General features: G+C 40.7%; 1 protein-coding gene across 1 annotated transcript in view; it reads right to left on the reverse strand.

The window, feature by feature from the left end:
* Nucleotides 1–19,005, reverse strand: part of STARD9 (StAR related lipid transfer domain containing 9) — a 134,360-nt gene that overhangs the window by 46,998 nt on the left and 68,357 nt on the right. Inside the window, 8 exon segments of the mRNA XM_061180415.1 lie at nt 1,211–1,390; nt 5,136–5,213; nt 6,373–6,470; nt 6,636–6,845; nt 7,261–7,358; nt 8,428–8,495; nt 11,191–11,263; nt 12,700–12,769. Of these exon segments, the coding sequence (XP_061036398.1) occupies nt 1,211–1,390; nt 5,136–5,213; nt 6,373–6,470; nt 6,636–6,845; nt 7,261–7,358; nt 8,428–8,495; nt 11,191–11,263; nt 12,700–12,769 (875 nt within the window).

Genomic DNA, 19,005 nt, shown 5'->3' on the forward strand with positions numbered 1-19,005 from the left:
TGGTCTCTCCTTGACCTCCAACCTCTCCCCATGGTTCTGACAAATGGAATGATCGATAGCCTTTGGTGTTCAGATTTGTTATTAAGGTAACAGCCACTTCTGCCTGAGGCATTTTCACTGAGATGATTTATAGTGTGTCAAAAAAAGAAGCTACTTTAACCGTCTGTCTGGGAGGCTCAGTCCCTGACAAGTTCCCCGAGGGCTTATCCTCAGAACACAGACTTTCTAAATGTGTGAGACTTGCCGACATCTTCCCACCACATGTACTGCAGCAATAGCAACCGGATTTCTCCAGGGATGACAGCAGCGTCACACATCCCCATAAACTCTGTTCCTTTTAAATGTCAATTTAACGTGCTGGGGACAATTATGAAAATGAAGACTGGATTTTCACTGAGCATAGGGATTTTGGCCACGTAAAGTATGTTCAGTCATCCATGGGGACTGTCCTTCTATAGTAGGACACTTTTGATGAGGACAGGATATGAGATTACATGGGTCACTAACCCTCAAAACACTTCATTCAGAAGTGAGGCCCTGGCCTCCAGGTGACAAAGAACCAGGGGAGCCAGGTCCTTGTGGAAGGCCTTCGCATCACTCCATTTTCTGTGGGTGGTTGCATGTCACGCCCTGGTCACCCCTCACCCCCCAGCTCTCTGGACTCCTGCACGCTTTCTTGAAGCTTCCTAAATCTACTCCCCTTCTTTCCTCTCTTCTTTCCCAGGCAAACCTAGTAATGGAGAAGGGGGGTTGAATGAAGTGGGAAAGTACGGGAAGGGAACTGTTTCAGATCTTTTGATCCCTTTAGCCTCTGAAAGCCGTCTGTGAGCAGCCTGTATTTGCGGGGAGCGCTCAGGAGTGCTGACGGAATTTCGAGGTTAGGATTTCACCTCCATGACTGCACTCCTGTGCTTCAGGAAGCCGGATAAGGAATACAAGCAGCATTATTCTCACTTTAAAACAAGGAAATTTAGGCACAGAGAACAAAAGTAAGAGCGACAGTAGCGGCAGCTGAAAACCAAATGATTGTTCTGATTACTAGTCTTCTGCTGTATTCATACAAAAACAAAACAGATCATGGTTGGCAGGCCCAGTTTCCTGAGGGCACACCTGAGAGCAGCTCTGCGGCTTTGGATGCTGCCAGCTTTTCCCTCCCTGACCTCTGGGGCCAACGGCTTAAGGAGAGAGAGGGGTGTGCCCGCCCACTCACCTTGAGGTGATAGAGCACGACACCTGTGCTGAGCACGTCGTCCTCCAAGGCCATCAGGTGTGGCAGGCTGGAGTCGATGACCAGCCCGGCCCTCCTCCTGTTGATGTCCACTCTGTAATGCTCCACGAGGGCCTTCCACTCGTTCCACTTACAGGCCCAGTCTTTAGTCAGCTGGTCAATCTGAGGAGACAGAGGAGGTGGTCTTGGACTCTCAGTACAAGGAGGAGATAAACGGTCCAGTGCCATCCTGGCCCGATTCCTCACGGCATCGCTTCCTCACTTTCCTCCCCGTGACTATTCAAGGCCGCACATGGGCCCTTGCACCTCTGTGAGCTCTCTCTGTTTTCTGAGTTTTCCTCAATAAGCAACTGTTAATTTTATAAACAGAAACTCAATAAATGTTATTTTTAAAATTTTCTGCAATGAGCATGTATTGTTTTTATTTTTTAAAAAAAAGCACCATAAATGTTATTTTTAAAAATTATTTGGGGACGTCCCTGGTGGCGCAGTGGTTAAGAATCTGCCTGCCAATACAGGGGACACAGGTTCAATCCCTGGTCCGGGAAGATCCCACATGCCGCGGAGCAACTAAGCCTGTGTACCACAACTACTGAGCCTGCGCTCTAGAGCCTACGAGCCACAACTACTGAGCCCACGCCCCACAACTACTGAAGCCTGCGCTCTAGAGCCCGCGAGCCACAACTACTGAGCCCGCATGCCACAACTACTGAAGCCCGTGTGCCTAGAGCCTGTGCTCCACAACGAGAAGCCACCACAATGAGAAGCCTGCGCACCACAACAAAGAGTAGCCCCTGCTCTCCACTAGAGAAAAGCCCACACACAGCAACGAAGACCCAATGCAGCCAAAAATAAATTAATTAATTAATTTTTAAAAATTAGTTGGGATTTGAGTCACATATCTATTGATATGTTTAAATTCCCCTCTTTCCACCCCTCTCCTATGTGATCCATACTGGGAGTCCTCTTGTGAACTTCTTTCCCAAGGTGCAGCACCTTGAGTTCTAATATAAGCTTGTATGCACCTCAAAGACCAACAAAGCACCAAGATGGGTCTCCCCAGGGAGAATGAAGACTATGAAACTGGTCTGAACTACCACACAATAATAAAATAACAACAGTAATAACTACTGTTATTGAACACTGAAGGTGGGGGGTGGTGTAAATTGGGAGATTGGGATTGACATATACAATACACACTACTATATATAAAATAGATAACTAATAAGGACCTACTGTACAGCACAGGGAACTCTATTCAATACTCTGTAATGGCCTAGATGGGAAAAGAATCTAAAAAAGAGTGGATATATGTATATGTATAACTGATTAACTTTGCTGTACGGCAGAAACTAACACAACATTGTAAATCAACTATACTCCAATAAAAATTAATTAAAAAAAAACACTGAGGGCTTACTATGGATCAGGAACAGAGTTTTAAAAATAAATATACCAAGGCTTAGAGGCCTTAAGCCCACTAGGGAAACATGAAGGAACAATGTTGAACATAGGGTCCTTTTTATTTCTTACGGTGGAAATTGTTATCAAGGCAGGAAGCTTCTTTTGGGAGTGGAAGAACTGAGGAAGACCAGGAAAAGGAACTGGATTCAGCTAAGTCCTTCTCTCATAAAGAGAAAACTTAAGAAAAAAGAAATCATGCCAAGTTTAGGTACAAGTATTTTATGACTCTAGAAACATTCTTTTTTTTGGCTGCACTACGCAGCTTGCTGGATCTTAGTTCCCCGACTAGGGATCGAACCTGCGCCCTCAGCAGTGGAAGCACAGAGTTCTAACCACTGGACCGCCAGGGAATTCCCGAAACATTCTTTTTAATGTTATAATCATTGAGTTGAAGTTTGAAAACTACAGGGTACCCGTGAAGGGCTGGGTTGGATTGGGCCCTGGTAGAGGTGGGTGGCAGGCACATCCCCCTGGAGGCGCTGCAGAGGACACCTCCCCTCTGGCCAGCCTTCATCAGCCACTCCTAGCTGCCTAACGTTGTAAGACCACCAAGTGGCAGGTTCAAGTCCAGGTCTGCCGGCCTGTATAATGTAAAAATGCTCATGTGCCTGGAATGAACCAAAAATCAGAACATATAGCTAAATACAGAATTTTTTAGAAACTTCTGGATATGTGAAATAGTCCTAAAGTTTAGTTTGGGTAACAAAATATTGACATAGCCAGGATACTTTAATAACATATAAGGATGATGCAGTACAGTACTGGAAATGGGGACATTTATTTGCAAGACCTAAATCTAACCTGTCACCAAATAATGCCTGCTACTTCTTCCTTTTAAATGTCACTGGGGGACTTCCTTGGCTGTCCAGTGGTTAAGACTCTGTGCTCCCAATGCAGGGGGCACGGATTGGATCCCTGGTCAGGGAACTAAGACCCTGCATGCCGCATGGCACGGCCAAAAAAAATAAAGTAAAAAAAAACTTAACACAAGTGATTTAAAAAGTCTCTGGGACTCACCATTTGATTCAATCTCCCAACATGTCCTCACCCTCATGGGGTCACAACAACAGTCTCTTTCCTTGTTGGTCTCTCTGCTTCCAGCCCTCAATCCATTCTACATGCAACTGTCATTAATTTCCCCAATATACTCCTTTATCATGTCACTAACTGGGTTCAGGAAGCTATGAGTAACCCTGTTCATGTCAAGTTCAAACCTCCTGAACTGGCCCTCGCCCCGCCTCCCCTCCGCTCCTCTCTACCAGGAGCACACATCCTAGCCAGCTTCGTTGCCCTCACACCCCGTGTGTCCACGTGTCTCACACCAGCCCTTATCTCACTTCCGTGGCTTTGCTTCTGTTATCCCTCCCTCACCCCAATACCTCTGCCCATCTCCCTATCTAACAGACCCTATCCATCCTCCAAGGTCTAGTTCAAGTTCTCTGCCTTCCAACTCCAGCACTGAGGATGGCCCTGAAAATTCCAAGCCACATTGATTTCTTCCTTCCTAAGCTCTTTCCGTCTAACTCACATAAGTTATTACATTTAATCATTCTCTAAATGTGCTTCCAACTAGACTGCAAGCCATCTGAGGGCAGGGACTTCTTTGTATCTCCTGCAGCATCATGCTGAGCACCTAGTTGGTGTTCAATGAATACATGTCATTGATTTACTTATTTACTAGAAAATAATTTGTTTCCTAGGCTACTGTCACTATCTGAAGGGAGTTATCATGATCCCCTGGGAAAACAAAGCAGAGTCAGAAAGCCAGTCACCAGCCCTATAAGAAACACATCCCCCAACTCAAGGCTCAATGGAGACAAAGGTTGTCTCTATACAGAACCTCTCTGTCCTGATGGGGGAGCAGTCCTGGCCCAGGAATGATGGAGGGAGGTCAGATCTGTTCTCAAGGTGATGTGAAGCACAACTGAGTCTCCCCAACACATCCACCTTCAATTCATTTTGGAGAGCCAGCTCCTTCAGATTTTCATCCTTTCCCTCATTCAATGAATGGAAGTTTCTCTGCACAAAGAGAGAGATGTGCTTCATGGGTCCCACCCTCACTCTTGTGAAGGAAAAGATGCAGATAAAGGAAAGACTTTATCGTTAAAATCAGAAACAAATCAGAAGCCTAAGTATTTGGGCTCAGATTGGTACAAAGAAGGAGAATTCAAGGAAATTTTTTCTGGAGGGCCCCATTCCCCGTATCTGCCCACATACAGAGCAAGGGCCATTCAGGCAAATGTCCTTTGGACAGCAGAGAGGACACAGTGAGAGGGTGCCCACCCCATCTGAAACTACACAGGTAATCAGAGTAATCGCCATCCTATCTCCAGCCTCTGCTCTACAAGCGTCACCTGACTGAGAACACAATGCAGCAGGGCTCAGATACCCTGCAGAAGAGAAGGGGTTCTGGAGGACAGAAAAGTCCTGACTGCCCACGTACCAGCTCAAAGCTCAGCAGCATGGCCTTCAGTCTTCCAATCTCTTCCCTGAGTTCTCTGATCAACTTCACGTTTGCATCCTGAAACACAGAGAACTCGGTCACCACTGATTGATATCAGGCCCCGAATGGCTGTGAGATGCTACTCGCAATTAGCCTGGAAGAAGCAGATTACTCCTTTGGAATAACTTCTTGGGCAGTCTTTTCAAAGTGTGGTCCCAGGATCAGCAGCAACTTCACCTAAGAACTTGTGAGAAATGCAAATTCTGTGGACCACACCCCCCCCCCTCCCGCAATGCCCCAACACCTATTAATCAGAAACTCTTGAGGGCTGGGCCCACCTGTGGTTTAACAAACCCTCCAGGTGATTCTGATACACACTAAAGTTTGAGAATCACTGCCTAGAGCAGGACGTCAGGTAGGTAATATAATACAAATGCCAGAGCATGTATAGGTAGTAGGTGCTAATCTTCCTGTATTGAGTGTGACTAAACTTAGTACCTGACGAATTACATTGCCCTTTATTTTTTTATTTTTTTTAAAATCTTTATTGAATTTGTTACAATATTGCTTCTGTTTTATGTTTTGGTTTTTTGGCAGCAAGGCATGTGGGAGCTTAGCTCCCCGACCAGGGATTGAACCCACACCCCTGCACTGGAAGGCGAAGTCTTAAGCACTGGACCGCCAGGGAAGTCCCTACATTGCCCTTTAAAACAGTCCATAAATGGGCTATATGTGGGCCACCCATTTGTGATCCCTGCCCTGGAACTTTTCACCGAAACTGCAAAGCAGATGAGGAACTTTTGGAATATTCTCATTATTAATTCAGCTTTCAAGACTAAAGGATTCCTCATATGCCGCTTTTACCCAAAACAGAGACATCACTGCCATTTGCGTATGAAAAAAGGCACACAGCAACATAAACTTGGAATAAAGGCAGTAAACACAGCCACTTTTAAATGATCTTTCCTCGAGTGGCAACAGTGTACAAGGGATCTTAAGACCAATGGCCTTAGAGAAATATCTAAAATAAATTATTCAAAAAAGGCAACTGAATGAAGCCAGTTGAGATATGAGAGAACGGTATGACACTGAAAGAAAGAATTTCACTCCCTCGGCATTTGGAGAACAAGTCTGGCAGTTGGGGTGAGTACAAAGAGAAGGAAATCAAATGAGAGGAAAAAAGGAGAACTTGGTGTAAACTGCTGTACCAGACCAGGACTTCAAATGAAGGTCTCACCTCATTTACCCGTGGCTTGTTGGTGATGTTTTTGGCGTTGGATGCGTATCTCAACGTGCTCATGGTCTCACTGTAGCTAGTGTGTGCAGGAGACACAGCTGGGGTAGAAGGAGAAAGTTAAAACACACGCCAAGCCTTTCCAACCCAGCCCATGACCACTGGCCTTGCTGCCATCGCCCAGGCTGTCTGAGTCCCTTGATGAAACGGGCGGCAGTGGCAGATCACCAGTCCCAACACAGAACCAGCTCCAGCAGCCTACTCACTGGCAACCATGATGGTTCTGGAGTTGCCTCCGAGACTGTCCTTCAGCAGCCAGGTCAACACAGAGTCCCGGTAGGGGATGTAAGACTGCCTCTGGGAAGGTCCTGCTCCACTGCTGGTCCGGGAAGGAGAGCTAGGGATCCCACTGTCACTACCATCGCTCACTGCACTGTTGAGGCTCTGGCAGCTGTTGAATACCTGAGAGTTCTGGGCTTAAAAGACAAAAAATAATAAAAGTGGAACAAAAAAAAGGAATTATGAAACAAATGCATTAAAACAAAGCAATGGTTGGAGAAGGTAGACTTAGCATCACACTTCCTAATCCCTTTCTGCATATGACAGGATGCTTTAAGTGTGAGCCCTGAATTAGACTCTGGACTCAAGAGATGGAATATTTAAGCCAAACAATTTTGTAGTCTCCCTTCTTTTTGGAATGAGAGTGGTAGGATGATGGTCACATTGTGTTCAAAAACTACAAATATCAATTTTTCATGCCCAAAGCCAGAAGGTAAACTTTATCAGAAAGAACCTTTTAAGTATCTACTCCATTTTGACAAAATGAAAACATATGAGTTATTTTCCAAAGTCTCCCTCCCACTCTGATAATCCAGGCTACCGTCAAAATACCTAAGGTGGAGATGACGATCCCCAGAGTCACAAGAGACTTGTTGATATTGGCTCCTTCAGTAATCCGGTCCTTACAGTAACTGGGATCTGCTCTTTCACTAAAACACAGTCGATGAAAAGAGAAACAAAAGTGAACAAGAAGACACTATCCTTATAATGCTGTTGGAAAACACTATCCATTATGTTGCACTTTGTGTAAAAGATCCACATAATAAATTCCCCTTAGAATTCAGTTCCAGAAAAAATGTTACCATCATGTAACGAACTGGCATTCTTCTGCTTCTCAGGCAATAAAAATCAAACAACTCATTACATTTGGCTGCCAGAGCATTTTGAGTTAATACTTATTCACAATGATACCAATATAGTTTTTTGGTATATACAATTCCCCTTTTGTTTTAATTTCACATATTAACGGCTTTATGCTGTGTCATTAATGGTTTCAAATTCCTTATTTAAGTAAATGTGAAATATTAAAAATTCACACTTCCAGTTGGCTGATACAATTTCTTCCAGAAAGCACTTAAGCTTTTAAAGGAGTGGTGTACCATATTAATTATTTAGCAGTTTTAAAATAAGAAAATATGCCTTATTTCATGTTACACTTTTTTATGACCACATTATCCCTGAGAGTTTCTTCTTTCTGGATGTGTAAATGAGTACAATTCATGTTTCCTTCTAATACTTAAAAAGGCAGTATCTTTTCCCCAGTGCCACAGTATTTTTTAAAGCTTTTTTTTTTTTTTTTAAGAAATGTGTAGAGCTGCATAAAATCAATATTAGGTCAAAGGAAAAAAGCACGCTAACTCAGTCCCCTCTACTTAAGAGCACTGGTTTTCAATCTTGGCTATACACTGCCGGCACTCCCTCTGACTCCACTAATAATCTGATTTATTTGATCTGAGGTGCAGCCTGGGCATTGGGAGCTCTAAAAGGTCCAGGTGATTTTAATGGGCAGCTAAGATTGAGAACCCCTAACAGAAAATTTTTTAGCCCTCGGAAAACTACAGTTTCTTCACCTAGCATTCAAACAATTTGTTTCTTTTGGAATTTTCTCAGGATGACTGAAATGTGCAAAAGGTGGGGAAAAGTTTATTCCACGTAAAATGAGCAAAACAAGGTCATTGTCAAGGGAGTAATTCCACTTGGCTTTGAGATCCTAATTACCTGCCTGCTAGGTCCACAAGGTTGATCTTGCTAGCGATTTCAGAGGGGAGGTTGTTCTCCAGCATTGCCTAAAGGGAGAAAAGATATTTAAAGCTTGTCACTTGGAACAATGTGTTGTTTTTTTCCCATGACACACTCCTAACCAAGGTGATATTCGGATTTTTAGCCAACTCACTCAAGAAATCTGTATTCTAATGTGTTCTGAACCAGATGAGCTCTCAATATCTGACAATCAGTAAGCCCTGGGTCCTGCCATCATTAAAAATGTGAGCAAAACTTCCATAGGGTAGGTGGGCAACCCCCCACAAAGTCTCCCTAGCACGGTTTACCGGGTAAATGCTCAACTCTTCTCCAGGAGGCTCTGACCCATCAGTAGAGATCCATAGCAGGTTTGGAGGGGCGGATGATGGGGCTTTGTCTCTTGTTAACCTGAGTCACAGCCTGTTAACTTGCTGGGCAGGACTCTGCCTCTCTCTGTTCTATCCAGGGGCATCCAGCCCTCAAGAGCAAAACAACTTTTCCTTTTTTTAAAAAATTCAGTATGGGGTTTTTGTTGTTGTTGTTTAATTTTAATGTGCATCCATCACCAAAATCCAGCTTTAAAATATTTCCAATAACTCCCCAAATTCCGAGTCGGTTTGCAATCAATCTCCATTGCCATCTCCAGCCCCAGGTCACCACTCAATTTTCTATCTCTATAAATTTGTCTTCTCAGGATACTTCACACAGATGAGTCATACAATGTCTGGCTTCTTTCACTGTGCATAATTATTTTGAGATTCATCCAGGTTGAGGCATGTGTCAAAAGTTCAATTTTATTGCTGAGTAGTATTCCAGTGTATGACTATACCATCATGGTTTGTTTATCTATTCACCTCTTGATGGACATTTGGGTTGTTTCCAGCTTTGAGCAATTACAAATAAAGCTGCTATGACTATTTGTGTACAAGTCTTTGTAAGGACATATGATTTCTTTTCTCTTGGGGAAATACCTAGCACAATGGCTGAATCATATGGTAGGTATATGTTTAATTTTTAAAGAAACTATTAAATTCTTTTTCAAAGTTGTTGTACCAGTAGTATAGTGTATGAGAACTCCAGCTCCTACAATCTTGCCAATATTTAGTATAATCATTCTTTTTAATTTTAGCCATTTTAAAAGGTGAGTAGTGATAGTTCATTTGGTGTTAACTTGCATTCCTCTAATAATTAATGATGTTTGCATCTTTTCAAGTGCTTAATTGCCATCTGTATATTTTCTCTAGTTAAGTATCAGTTCAAAATTTCTGACCATTTTTTTTGAGTTGTTTTATTATTGAGTTTAGAGAGTTCTGTATATATTCTGGATACAATATTTTACCTGACATATGTTTTACAAATAAATTCTCCCTGTGGCTTTTCTTTTTATTCTCTTAATAGTGTCTTTTGAAGAGCAGAAGTTTTAAAGTTTGACCAATTCCAAATTTCAATTTGTTCTTTTGTTCAATTTGTGTTTTTAGTGCCATATCTAAAAAAACTTTGCCTAATCCAAGGTCACAAATGTTCTCCCATGTTATTTTCTATGAGTTTAATTGTTTTAGGTTTCACATTAGTGCCTACGATCCAGTTTGAGTTAATTTTTGAATAAAGTGTACACTAAAGATTTTCAACAAATTTGGCAATTGTTTTTGGCCATTATTTTTCAATTTTTTCTTATGCCTATTTTCTCTTCTTTCTTTCTGAGATTCCCATTACACTCATGTTGACACACCTGATTGTCCCACAGGCCTGTGCAGCTCTGTTCATTTTCCTTCAGTTACTCTTCTTCAAATTGGATGATTTCTATTTGTCTATCTTCAACTTCACTAATTCTTCTGCCATCTCAAATCAGCACTCGAGTCCCATTAGTGATTTTTTCATTTCTGTTATTGTACATTTCCAGAATTCCCCCTTTTAAAATAATTTCTATCATTTTATTGAAATTCCCTAGAGTCATTATCATCATGTTTTCCTTTAATTCTTTAAAACATGGTTTCCTTCAGCTCTTTGAACGTATTTATATTAGTTGCTTGGAAGTCTTTGTATGCTGAATCCAACATGTGGAGCGCTTACAGTCAGTTTCTTTTTTTTTTTTTAATTAATTAATTTATTTTTGGCTGCTTTGGGTCTTCGCTGCTGCACGCGGGCTTTCTCTAGTTGTGGCAAGCAGGGACTACTCCTCATTGCGGTGCGCAGGCTTCTCATTGCGGTGGCTTCTCTTGTTGCGGAGCACAGGCTCTAGGCATGTGGGCTTCAGTAGTTGTGGCTCACGGGCTCTAGAGTGCACACGCAGTAGTTGTGGCACACGGACTTAGTTGTTCTGCGGCATGTGGGATCTTCCCAGACCAGGGCTCGAACCTGTGTCCCCTGCATTGGCAGGCGGATTCTTAACCACTGAGCCACGAGGGAAGTCCCTACTTTTTAATTTTAATGTTTATTTTCATTTCAATCTTGCTTTTCATTTTAAATGCCCAGACTGATCATACAGATATTAAAGTACTTTGAAATGTTAAAAGTAAAATGTAGGTCGAAGATATTTTGATTAGTCTTTATGAAGTGCCTCTATGCTTTCTGAGTGTGTAGCTTAGTAGACTGTGTGTAGGTCCTACTTATAATGTTAGGTCATATCAGAGGACCTATAAAGGGAAAGGTAGGAAGAAAGAAAAAGAAATAGGAAGGAAGACAGGAAATCAGTCAAAAGGGACAATGAGGAAGAAATCTAAGCAAATATAAGTGGTAACCAACCTGCGTACAGTAGATAGTGAAGATGGCATGGGATCTGCTGCTGGCCTCATGAACATGGGTTGTTGCTGTGATTCTGTGTATATAAGGGAAGAAAATTAGGACAAGGATTGTTTATGCATGGTGATCCTTAAGGATCCACGGGGAACACAAGAGATGTTAGTGCTGAGGTTCACAAGTGAGGATCATGAAACACATGTTATTTAGTCTGTTATAGTTAGGAGAGTGGCCCCAAGAGGGCAGGAGCAGCGCTCTAGGTCCTGATATCTGAGAATAAAAGCGAGTGTAGCTTCATATTAAACCACAATTAGAACTTTTTTTAAGCAATAGAAGTTAAAAATCAGAGTTGAAAGCGTGATACTAAAGAGTCATCAACCTGTAAGAATATCCCTAAAACAGACCCATTTAAATAAGACAAATGGACATAGAGAGCTTGCTGGAGAAGAAGAGTCAAAGACAGAGAAAGTAAGTCATGATTAAACACAGAATATTAATCTTATAGTGCCAGAAAGGGCTAAAATGAGATCTTGAATTACATGAACATCATGCTTAAGCAAGGTAGAATTCATAGGCTCCCTGAAAGATTCATTCCAATCTTGACCCTTAAAGTCAGAAGAGTCTTCCCTTCATCTAAATCTAAGTCAATCTTGCCTCAGTTTCAGACCAACTCATTGACTTCTGTTCTCAGAGGAGTTACAGAATTGAAGAAAAGAGTCAAAACCTAGAGGCTGGTTTATTCAAGGATAAAAAGGACAAGGTGAGGCCTGACACTTAAAGATCAAGGAGCTCAGGGTACCCTGAAGACATGAAGCAAGTGCCTCCAGAATAGTTCCATGAAAGCCAAGGAATAGAATGTTAAATTTAAATTTCTTCCTTTATGTTCAATTAACTCAGACGTGTTATTAATAGGGTACGTAGAAGACTCTAAATTCCCCCAATTTTTTTTTCAGGTAAAAAAGGCTATTTTGGGGGTGTAAAATAACATTCTGGGTATTTCATAGTAACTAAAAATAGAGTAGTATCACAATTTACAATAGGTTTAAGGAGAGTCAATAGCACTTAGTATTTCATAGCAGATTCAAAACAGTCTTTTTTTGAGTAACCTTTACAGTATGCAAAACTAGAAGAAAAATGGTTTTCTGAAACATTTTAAACTATATATAAACTATATTAAACTATATCACCTCTATCAAGGAGAGGACAATGCAGGCAAGAATCTGTTCTTTGATGAAAACAGCAGAAGTTGTGTATTATAAGACAAAGCATAGAGTAATACTCGGGGCTTACGGCCTAATATTATTATACCCAGAACAAACTCCAGCTTCACCACTAGTGAGAAGAGCATTAAATCTCAGCCACTGCCCCCTACACTGGGTACACTTCTGTTCTGAGAAAGGCCTGCTGATTGTGGATGTGGGGAGCTGCAGAGAAAATATACACTGTGAACGGGGATGAGAACACAGGAAATAAGAATGAGACTGAAAGAATGACAAGGACAAACAAACCTGTTACCTGTTTGCTATCCCCTCCTCCAAGAGCTGAATTACTTGCTTATAGCTGGTAACTACGTGTTGAGATAAACCTATCCAATTTGCAAGGAGGAAAAAAGAAATTAAAATTATTTGGCAAAGTTTAACCTTTTCCTCTAGGTAATTAAATTTATCATCCTATTTCATATCAGTTGACAGACAAGAATGAGGGAACAACTTAATTCAGATAATAAATTAAGTCAACAAATACTTATTGGAAGCCTACTGTCAGGCATTGTGACAGTCTCTCTGGGAACGTAGGTCTCTGCCGACACAGACGTTATAGTCTAGAATTCATGTGGCGGTTATGCTAACAACAAGGAGAAGAATAGCAATAATAATTCCTTACAATTTTGCTATATAGGTTATAAGAAAAGTTCTCATAAATTACCTCATTTGGCCCTCACAAAATTCCTGAGGCAGACAGGGGCTACGTGCCCCACAAAATGGTAGACTTGGTTTGACATACAAAACATACAGTACACACGTCCTTATCCTCCCACAGTTTACAATCATGAGAAATTTTATGATACAAGATAATATGGCCAAGTGCCACAGGACTAGAAAGATAATAAATGCTGAGGAAATCAGAGGAGTGAGTGGTCAGGGCAAGCTCCATGGGGGAAGCGAGACTTGAATTTAGCCACTGTAGAATGGGTAGGCTTTAGATAGGTAAAGAGAGCTTAAGGGCATGAAAGTAAATCTTGATGGCTGGTTACGCACCAAGTCAAAAAAGGCCTTCACAACTGTGCTAGAGAATCTCTGTATTAGAGATTCAGGAACCAAAGTAACTTTATGGGCTCACAGCTGAATACACTTACACTAAAAATTAGCAAAGTAACTTGAACACTGACTGGATTTTTTTATATTAAGGAATTATTACAATTATTTAGATGTGATAATAGTTTTGTGGATATGATTTTTTAAAAAGACATTCCTTATCTTTTAGGGCTACATACTAAAATATTTATAGATGAATTGATGTGACATCTGGAAGTTGCCTCAGAATAATATAGAATGTGGACAGGAATGTGGACAGGGCAGAATTTGCCAAGGGTTATTGGGTTATGGGTTACTGTGAACATGGGGGTACATTATACTAGTCTATTTTTGTTCAAATTGTTCAAAATTCTCTATAATAAAAAGAATTTTAAAAATTTAACCAAGGATAGGGACTATCCTGGTGGTTCAGTGGGTAAGACTCTGTGCGGGTTTGATCCTTGGTCAGGGAACTAGATCCCACATGCATGCCGCAACCAACAGTTCGTATGCCGCAACTAAGAAGTCTGCATGCCACAACTAAGAAGTCCACATGCCACAACTAAAAGACCCCGCATGCCTCAACAAAGATCCTGTGTGCTGCAACTAAGACCCGGCGCAGCCAAAAAAAAAAAAATTAACCAAGGATAGAGACCTTCTACTTTCTGTAATGGCAAATTACATAATATAAACCAACCCTTCTGCTAAAGACTATTAGAAACAGCTGGACAAAATATAAAAGACATCAGTGTGAAGGCACAGAGGGATGATGAGATAGTGAAAAATTTCCAGGCTATATACTGGGGGAGGATGGAAGTCCAGAGAGATAAGGCCAGCATTTGGGGACGCTTTTCCTCTGAGAGCATTTGCCAAATCTTGAGGAGAAGTGGCTGACTGCAGTTATCCTGACAAACTCACAGGTCTAGGGAGACACAGACTGCAGTCCAGAGCCCACCCGGAGTGGGCCCTATGGCACCCCACCTCTTTGGGTTGGAAACCCAAAGGGTTAAAACACAGGAATAAGGTTGAATTAGAAGTAAACAGCCTCTGAAGGGAATACAGCTCAGCTTTTAACATTCTCAGTCCTTAAATTGGACTGATGTGATTCTGAATCACTAGTGTGTGCAGGAACCTGGCACAAATAAATAAAAGTCTTCTGTACTGGCAGATATCATTGTTCTAGACCTACAAATTACTTCTATAAGCAATTTAGCAAATTCTGTCTGGCACAAAATTATAACAAACCAGACAGACCTGACAACATAAATGAAAACCAGCAAAAATAATAGGGAATAGAAAGAGACCTAAGAAAGATCCAGATATTGGAGTTACAGTAACTTTAAAGTAACTCTGCTTACTATTTTCAAGGGGCTAAAGACAAGATTATAAAATCTCAGAGAAAATTGGAAACTATAATAAAAAGATCAAATGTTGATGTGGGAAGTAAGAACTACTGTAAGTGAAAAAAAGAACTCAGTATCTAAGTTTAACAGCAGGTTAGACATAGCTTAAAAAACAATTAGTGAGGGCTTCCCTGGTGGCGCAGTGGTTAAGAACCTGCCTGCCAACGCAGGGGACACAGGTTCGAGCCCTGGTCCGGGAAGATCCCACATGCCGTGGAGCAACTAAGCCCGTGCACCACAACTACTGAGCCTGCGCTCTAGAGCCCGCGAGCCAGAACTACTGAGCCCACGTGCCACAACCACTGAAGCCCGTGCACCTAGAGCCCGTGCTCCGCAACAAGAGAAGCCACTGCAACAAGAAGCCCGCACGCTGCAAGCAAGAGTAGCACCTGCTCGCTGCAACTAGAGAAAGCCCATGCGCAGCAATGAAGACCCAATGCAGCCAAAAATAATAAATAAAATAAATAAATTTATAAAAAAGTAAAAAAAAAAAATTAGTGAACAGGAACATATGTCAGAATCATACAACCAAAATAAAGCACAGAGAGCCAAAAGATACAAAGTATTATATAAGAGAGGGTAAGAATCAAAAAGTACATATAACACACCTGTAATTGGAGCTCCAAAAGGAGAGAGTGGGTAAAAGCAATGTTAGAAGTAATGGCTTAGAAATGTCTGTAAAAAAAGATATAAAACCACAGATTCAGGAAGCCTGACACAATAAAAAAAAATAAAAATCTATCCCTCGGCACTTCATGGTAAACTATTAAAAACCAAAGACAAAGAGAAAAACCTTAAAGGAATTACTAAGATAACATCTCAACAGAAATAATGGAAGGCAGAAGACAATGAAATAATTTTTAATTGCTGAAAGAAAATCACCAACTTAAAATTCTATACTTAGTGAATTTCTCCATTAAGAGTAAGGAACAAAAAAAGTTATTTTCAATCAATTGAAAACCAAGAGAATTTGTAAACAGCAGACCCACACTAGAGGAAATACTAAAGATTATATTTTAGCTGAAGGAAAATATCAGACAGAAGGTAGGAGATTTAAAAAAAAGTTTAGACCACAATATTAGACTTTGATAAGTCAATGACCCATGCTGTAATCTCTACAATGATTACTAAAATAATAAGACAATGTGTAAACAGTAAGCTAAAAGAGGAGAAATATGGGATAATTTTAAAAATTAATCAACTCAAAAATCATGAAAGTAGAGAAAAAGGAACAGAAAACAATGTAAAGAGAAAACACAATGTAACAGAACTAAACCCAAATAAAATTAGTAATTACATTAAAAATAAACAGACCAGAATATGCTTGAAATATGCTCAAATTACAAGACCAAAATTGTGATGCTAGATAAAACAAAGCAAAAGCCAAATATTTTATTAAAAAAAAACCACATCTAAAACATATGGATATAGAAAGGGAGAAAGTATAAAAAAGATTAAAATGCCAACACTAACCAAAAGAAAGCTCCAGTAGTTATAGTAATTCCTGACAAAGTAGAGTAGACTTCATGGCAAAGCATTACTAGAGATAAAGAGGGATCCTTCAAAACGATAGAAGCATTCATCAAGAAGATTTAATAATTCTAATTTTGTATGCACATAATAATAAAGTCTCAAAATATATAAAACAAAAATTGATGGGATTAAAAGGAGAAAAAGACATTCATAGTCGTAACAGGAAATTTTAACTATCCTTTCTTATTATCTCATAAAGCAAGCAAAAAAAAATCAATAGGGTTATAGAAGATTTAAACAACGCAAATAACACTTGACAAATAGTATTATATAAATGCTATACCCAACTACTGCATAATTATTTTTAAAAACACATGGAAAATTTACAAAACTTAGCCATATGCTAGGCCACAAACCAAATTGTTATACATATATATATTTTAAATGAAATCATATAGAGAGTGTTCTTTGAATGCCATTCTATTAAACTAGATACCTATAATAAAACAGAACTATAAAATCTCCAAATGTTTGAAAATTAAGAAATGCAATTCTAAATAACCCATGGGCCAAAAAAGAAATCATTATGAAAATTACATATAATTTTAAACTAAATAATGATAAAAATACTACACATTAAAATGTGTGCAGTGCAGCTAAAGCTATATTTACAGAAAAATTTACAGCTGTAAATAAATATATTAGGAAAGAAAAAAGGATGAAAATCGACAAACTAAGCATCTACTTACAAAGGTTAAAAAATCAGCAAATTAGGGCTTCCCTGGTGGCGCAGTGGTTGAGAATCTGCCTGCCAATGCAGGGGACATGGGTTCGTGCCCCGGTCCGGGAGGATCCCACACGCCACGGAGCAACTAGGCCCGTGAGCCACAATTACTGAGCCTGCGCATCTGGAGCCTGTGCTCCACAACGGGAGAGGCCGCGACAGTGAGAGGCCCGCGCACCGCGATGAAGAGTGGCCCCCGCTCACCGCAACTGGAGAAAGCCCTCGCACAGAAACGAAGACCCAACACAGCCAAAAATAAATAAATAAATAAATTTATAAAAAAAAAAAAAAAAAAATCAGCAAATTAGACTCAAGGAAAGGATGAATAAAATAAAAATATGAACAGAAATTAATAAATACAAAATAAACTTACAGTGGAGGGAAGCCACAAAACCAAAAGTTGATTTTTTGAAAAGACAAATAAAATTAATAAGTCCGTAAATTGAACAAGGAAAAAGAGACAAGGGATAGATAACCAGTCAGGAATGAAAAAAGAGATCCTACATTTAAAGAGACATCTTACACATAAAGCATAAGAGGATATTACTCTTTATGCAGATACATGTCTTACATTTAGAGGAAGTGGATTTTTTAGAAAAATACAATTTACCAAAAATTGGTGCAGTAAAAAATAGAATATTTGAAAGAAATCAAATCTATAATCTTAAACCTTCTCATCAAAAAAATCCTCCAGACTCAGAAGGCTTTGCCAGCAAATTCCACCAAATATTTAAGGAGGAATAACCCCAATCTTACAAGAAATCTTTCAGAAAATAGAAAGAGGCAGCATCTCTCAACTCATTTTAGGAAACAAACATAACCTTTATACTTAACCCTGATGAAGGAAAATGGAGAATCAGAGAAGGATAAAGAAGAGAAGAAGAGGAGGAAGAAAAACAGGACAAGGAAGATGATGATTAGAGGAGAATTTCACTCTTGAACATACATGCAACAACTCCCAACAAAACACTGGAAATCCGAATTCCGCAATATATACAAAGGAAAATATATCACAAGTAAGTTGAGTCTATGCTAGGACTGCAAGATTGCTATAGCATTCAAAAATCAGTGTAATTCATCTTATTAACAGGAGAAAGGACACAAATCATACAATATAGACAAGCATATATAAAGGAAATATTTTTAAAAATTCAGGGATTTCCCTGGTGGTCCAGTGGTTAAGAATCCACCTTCCAATTCAGGGGATGTGGGTTCGATCCCTGGTCAGGGAACTAAGATCCCACATGCCGTGGGGCAACTAAGTCTGCATGCTGCAACTACTGAGCCCATGCACCACAACTAGAGAGCCTGCATGCTGCAACTACAGAGCCCACATGCCACAGCTACAGAGCCCACGCGCTCTGGCGCTCACGCGCTGCAACTACTGAGCCCGCGCGCTCTGGAGCCCACGTGCCACAACTAGAGAGAAGCCCATGCGCCACAACAAAGAGCCCAGCTGCCGCAACGGAAGATCCTGCATGCCCCAACTAAGACCTGACACAGTCATAAATAAATAAATAAATAAATAAATATTTTTAAAAAATTCAATAGCTGTTTATATTTTTAAAAAAATTCCTAGAACCCCTTCCATTTCCCTTTCCTGAACCATTTAGTCCTAAAGTCCTTAAGTGGGGCAGAGCAAGGCAGGCAACCACGTCAGGGTGAAGAGCCTGAGAAGAATGAGGAGGGCGTCCCCGCAGAGGGAAGGCCTGGCACAAGAGTGGGGTGAGGAGGGGATGACACGGGTGGCAGCCCAGCACAGAAAGTCAGAGCCTGGCGGGCTGAGCATAGCGTCCCCACGGAGGCAGCCCAGGGCAGGGCATGGGAGCCCGGGGAAGGTAAGCAGGCTGTCCATGTATGGCGGCAGCCT

Source organism: Eubalaena glacialis, chromosome 2 (genome assembly GCF_028564815.1).
Source record: "Eubalaena glacialis isolate mEubGla1 chromosome 2, mEubGla1.1.hap2.+ XY, whole genome shotgun sequence".
Lineage (NCBI taxonomy): Eukaryota > Metazoa > Chordata > Mammalia > Artiodactyla > Balaenidae > Eubalaena > Eubalaena glacialis.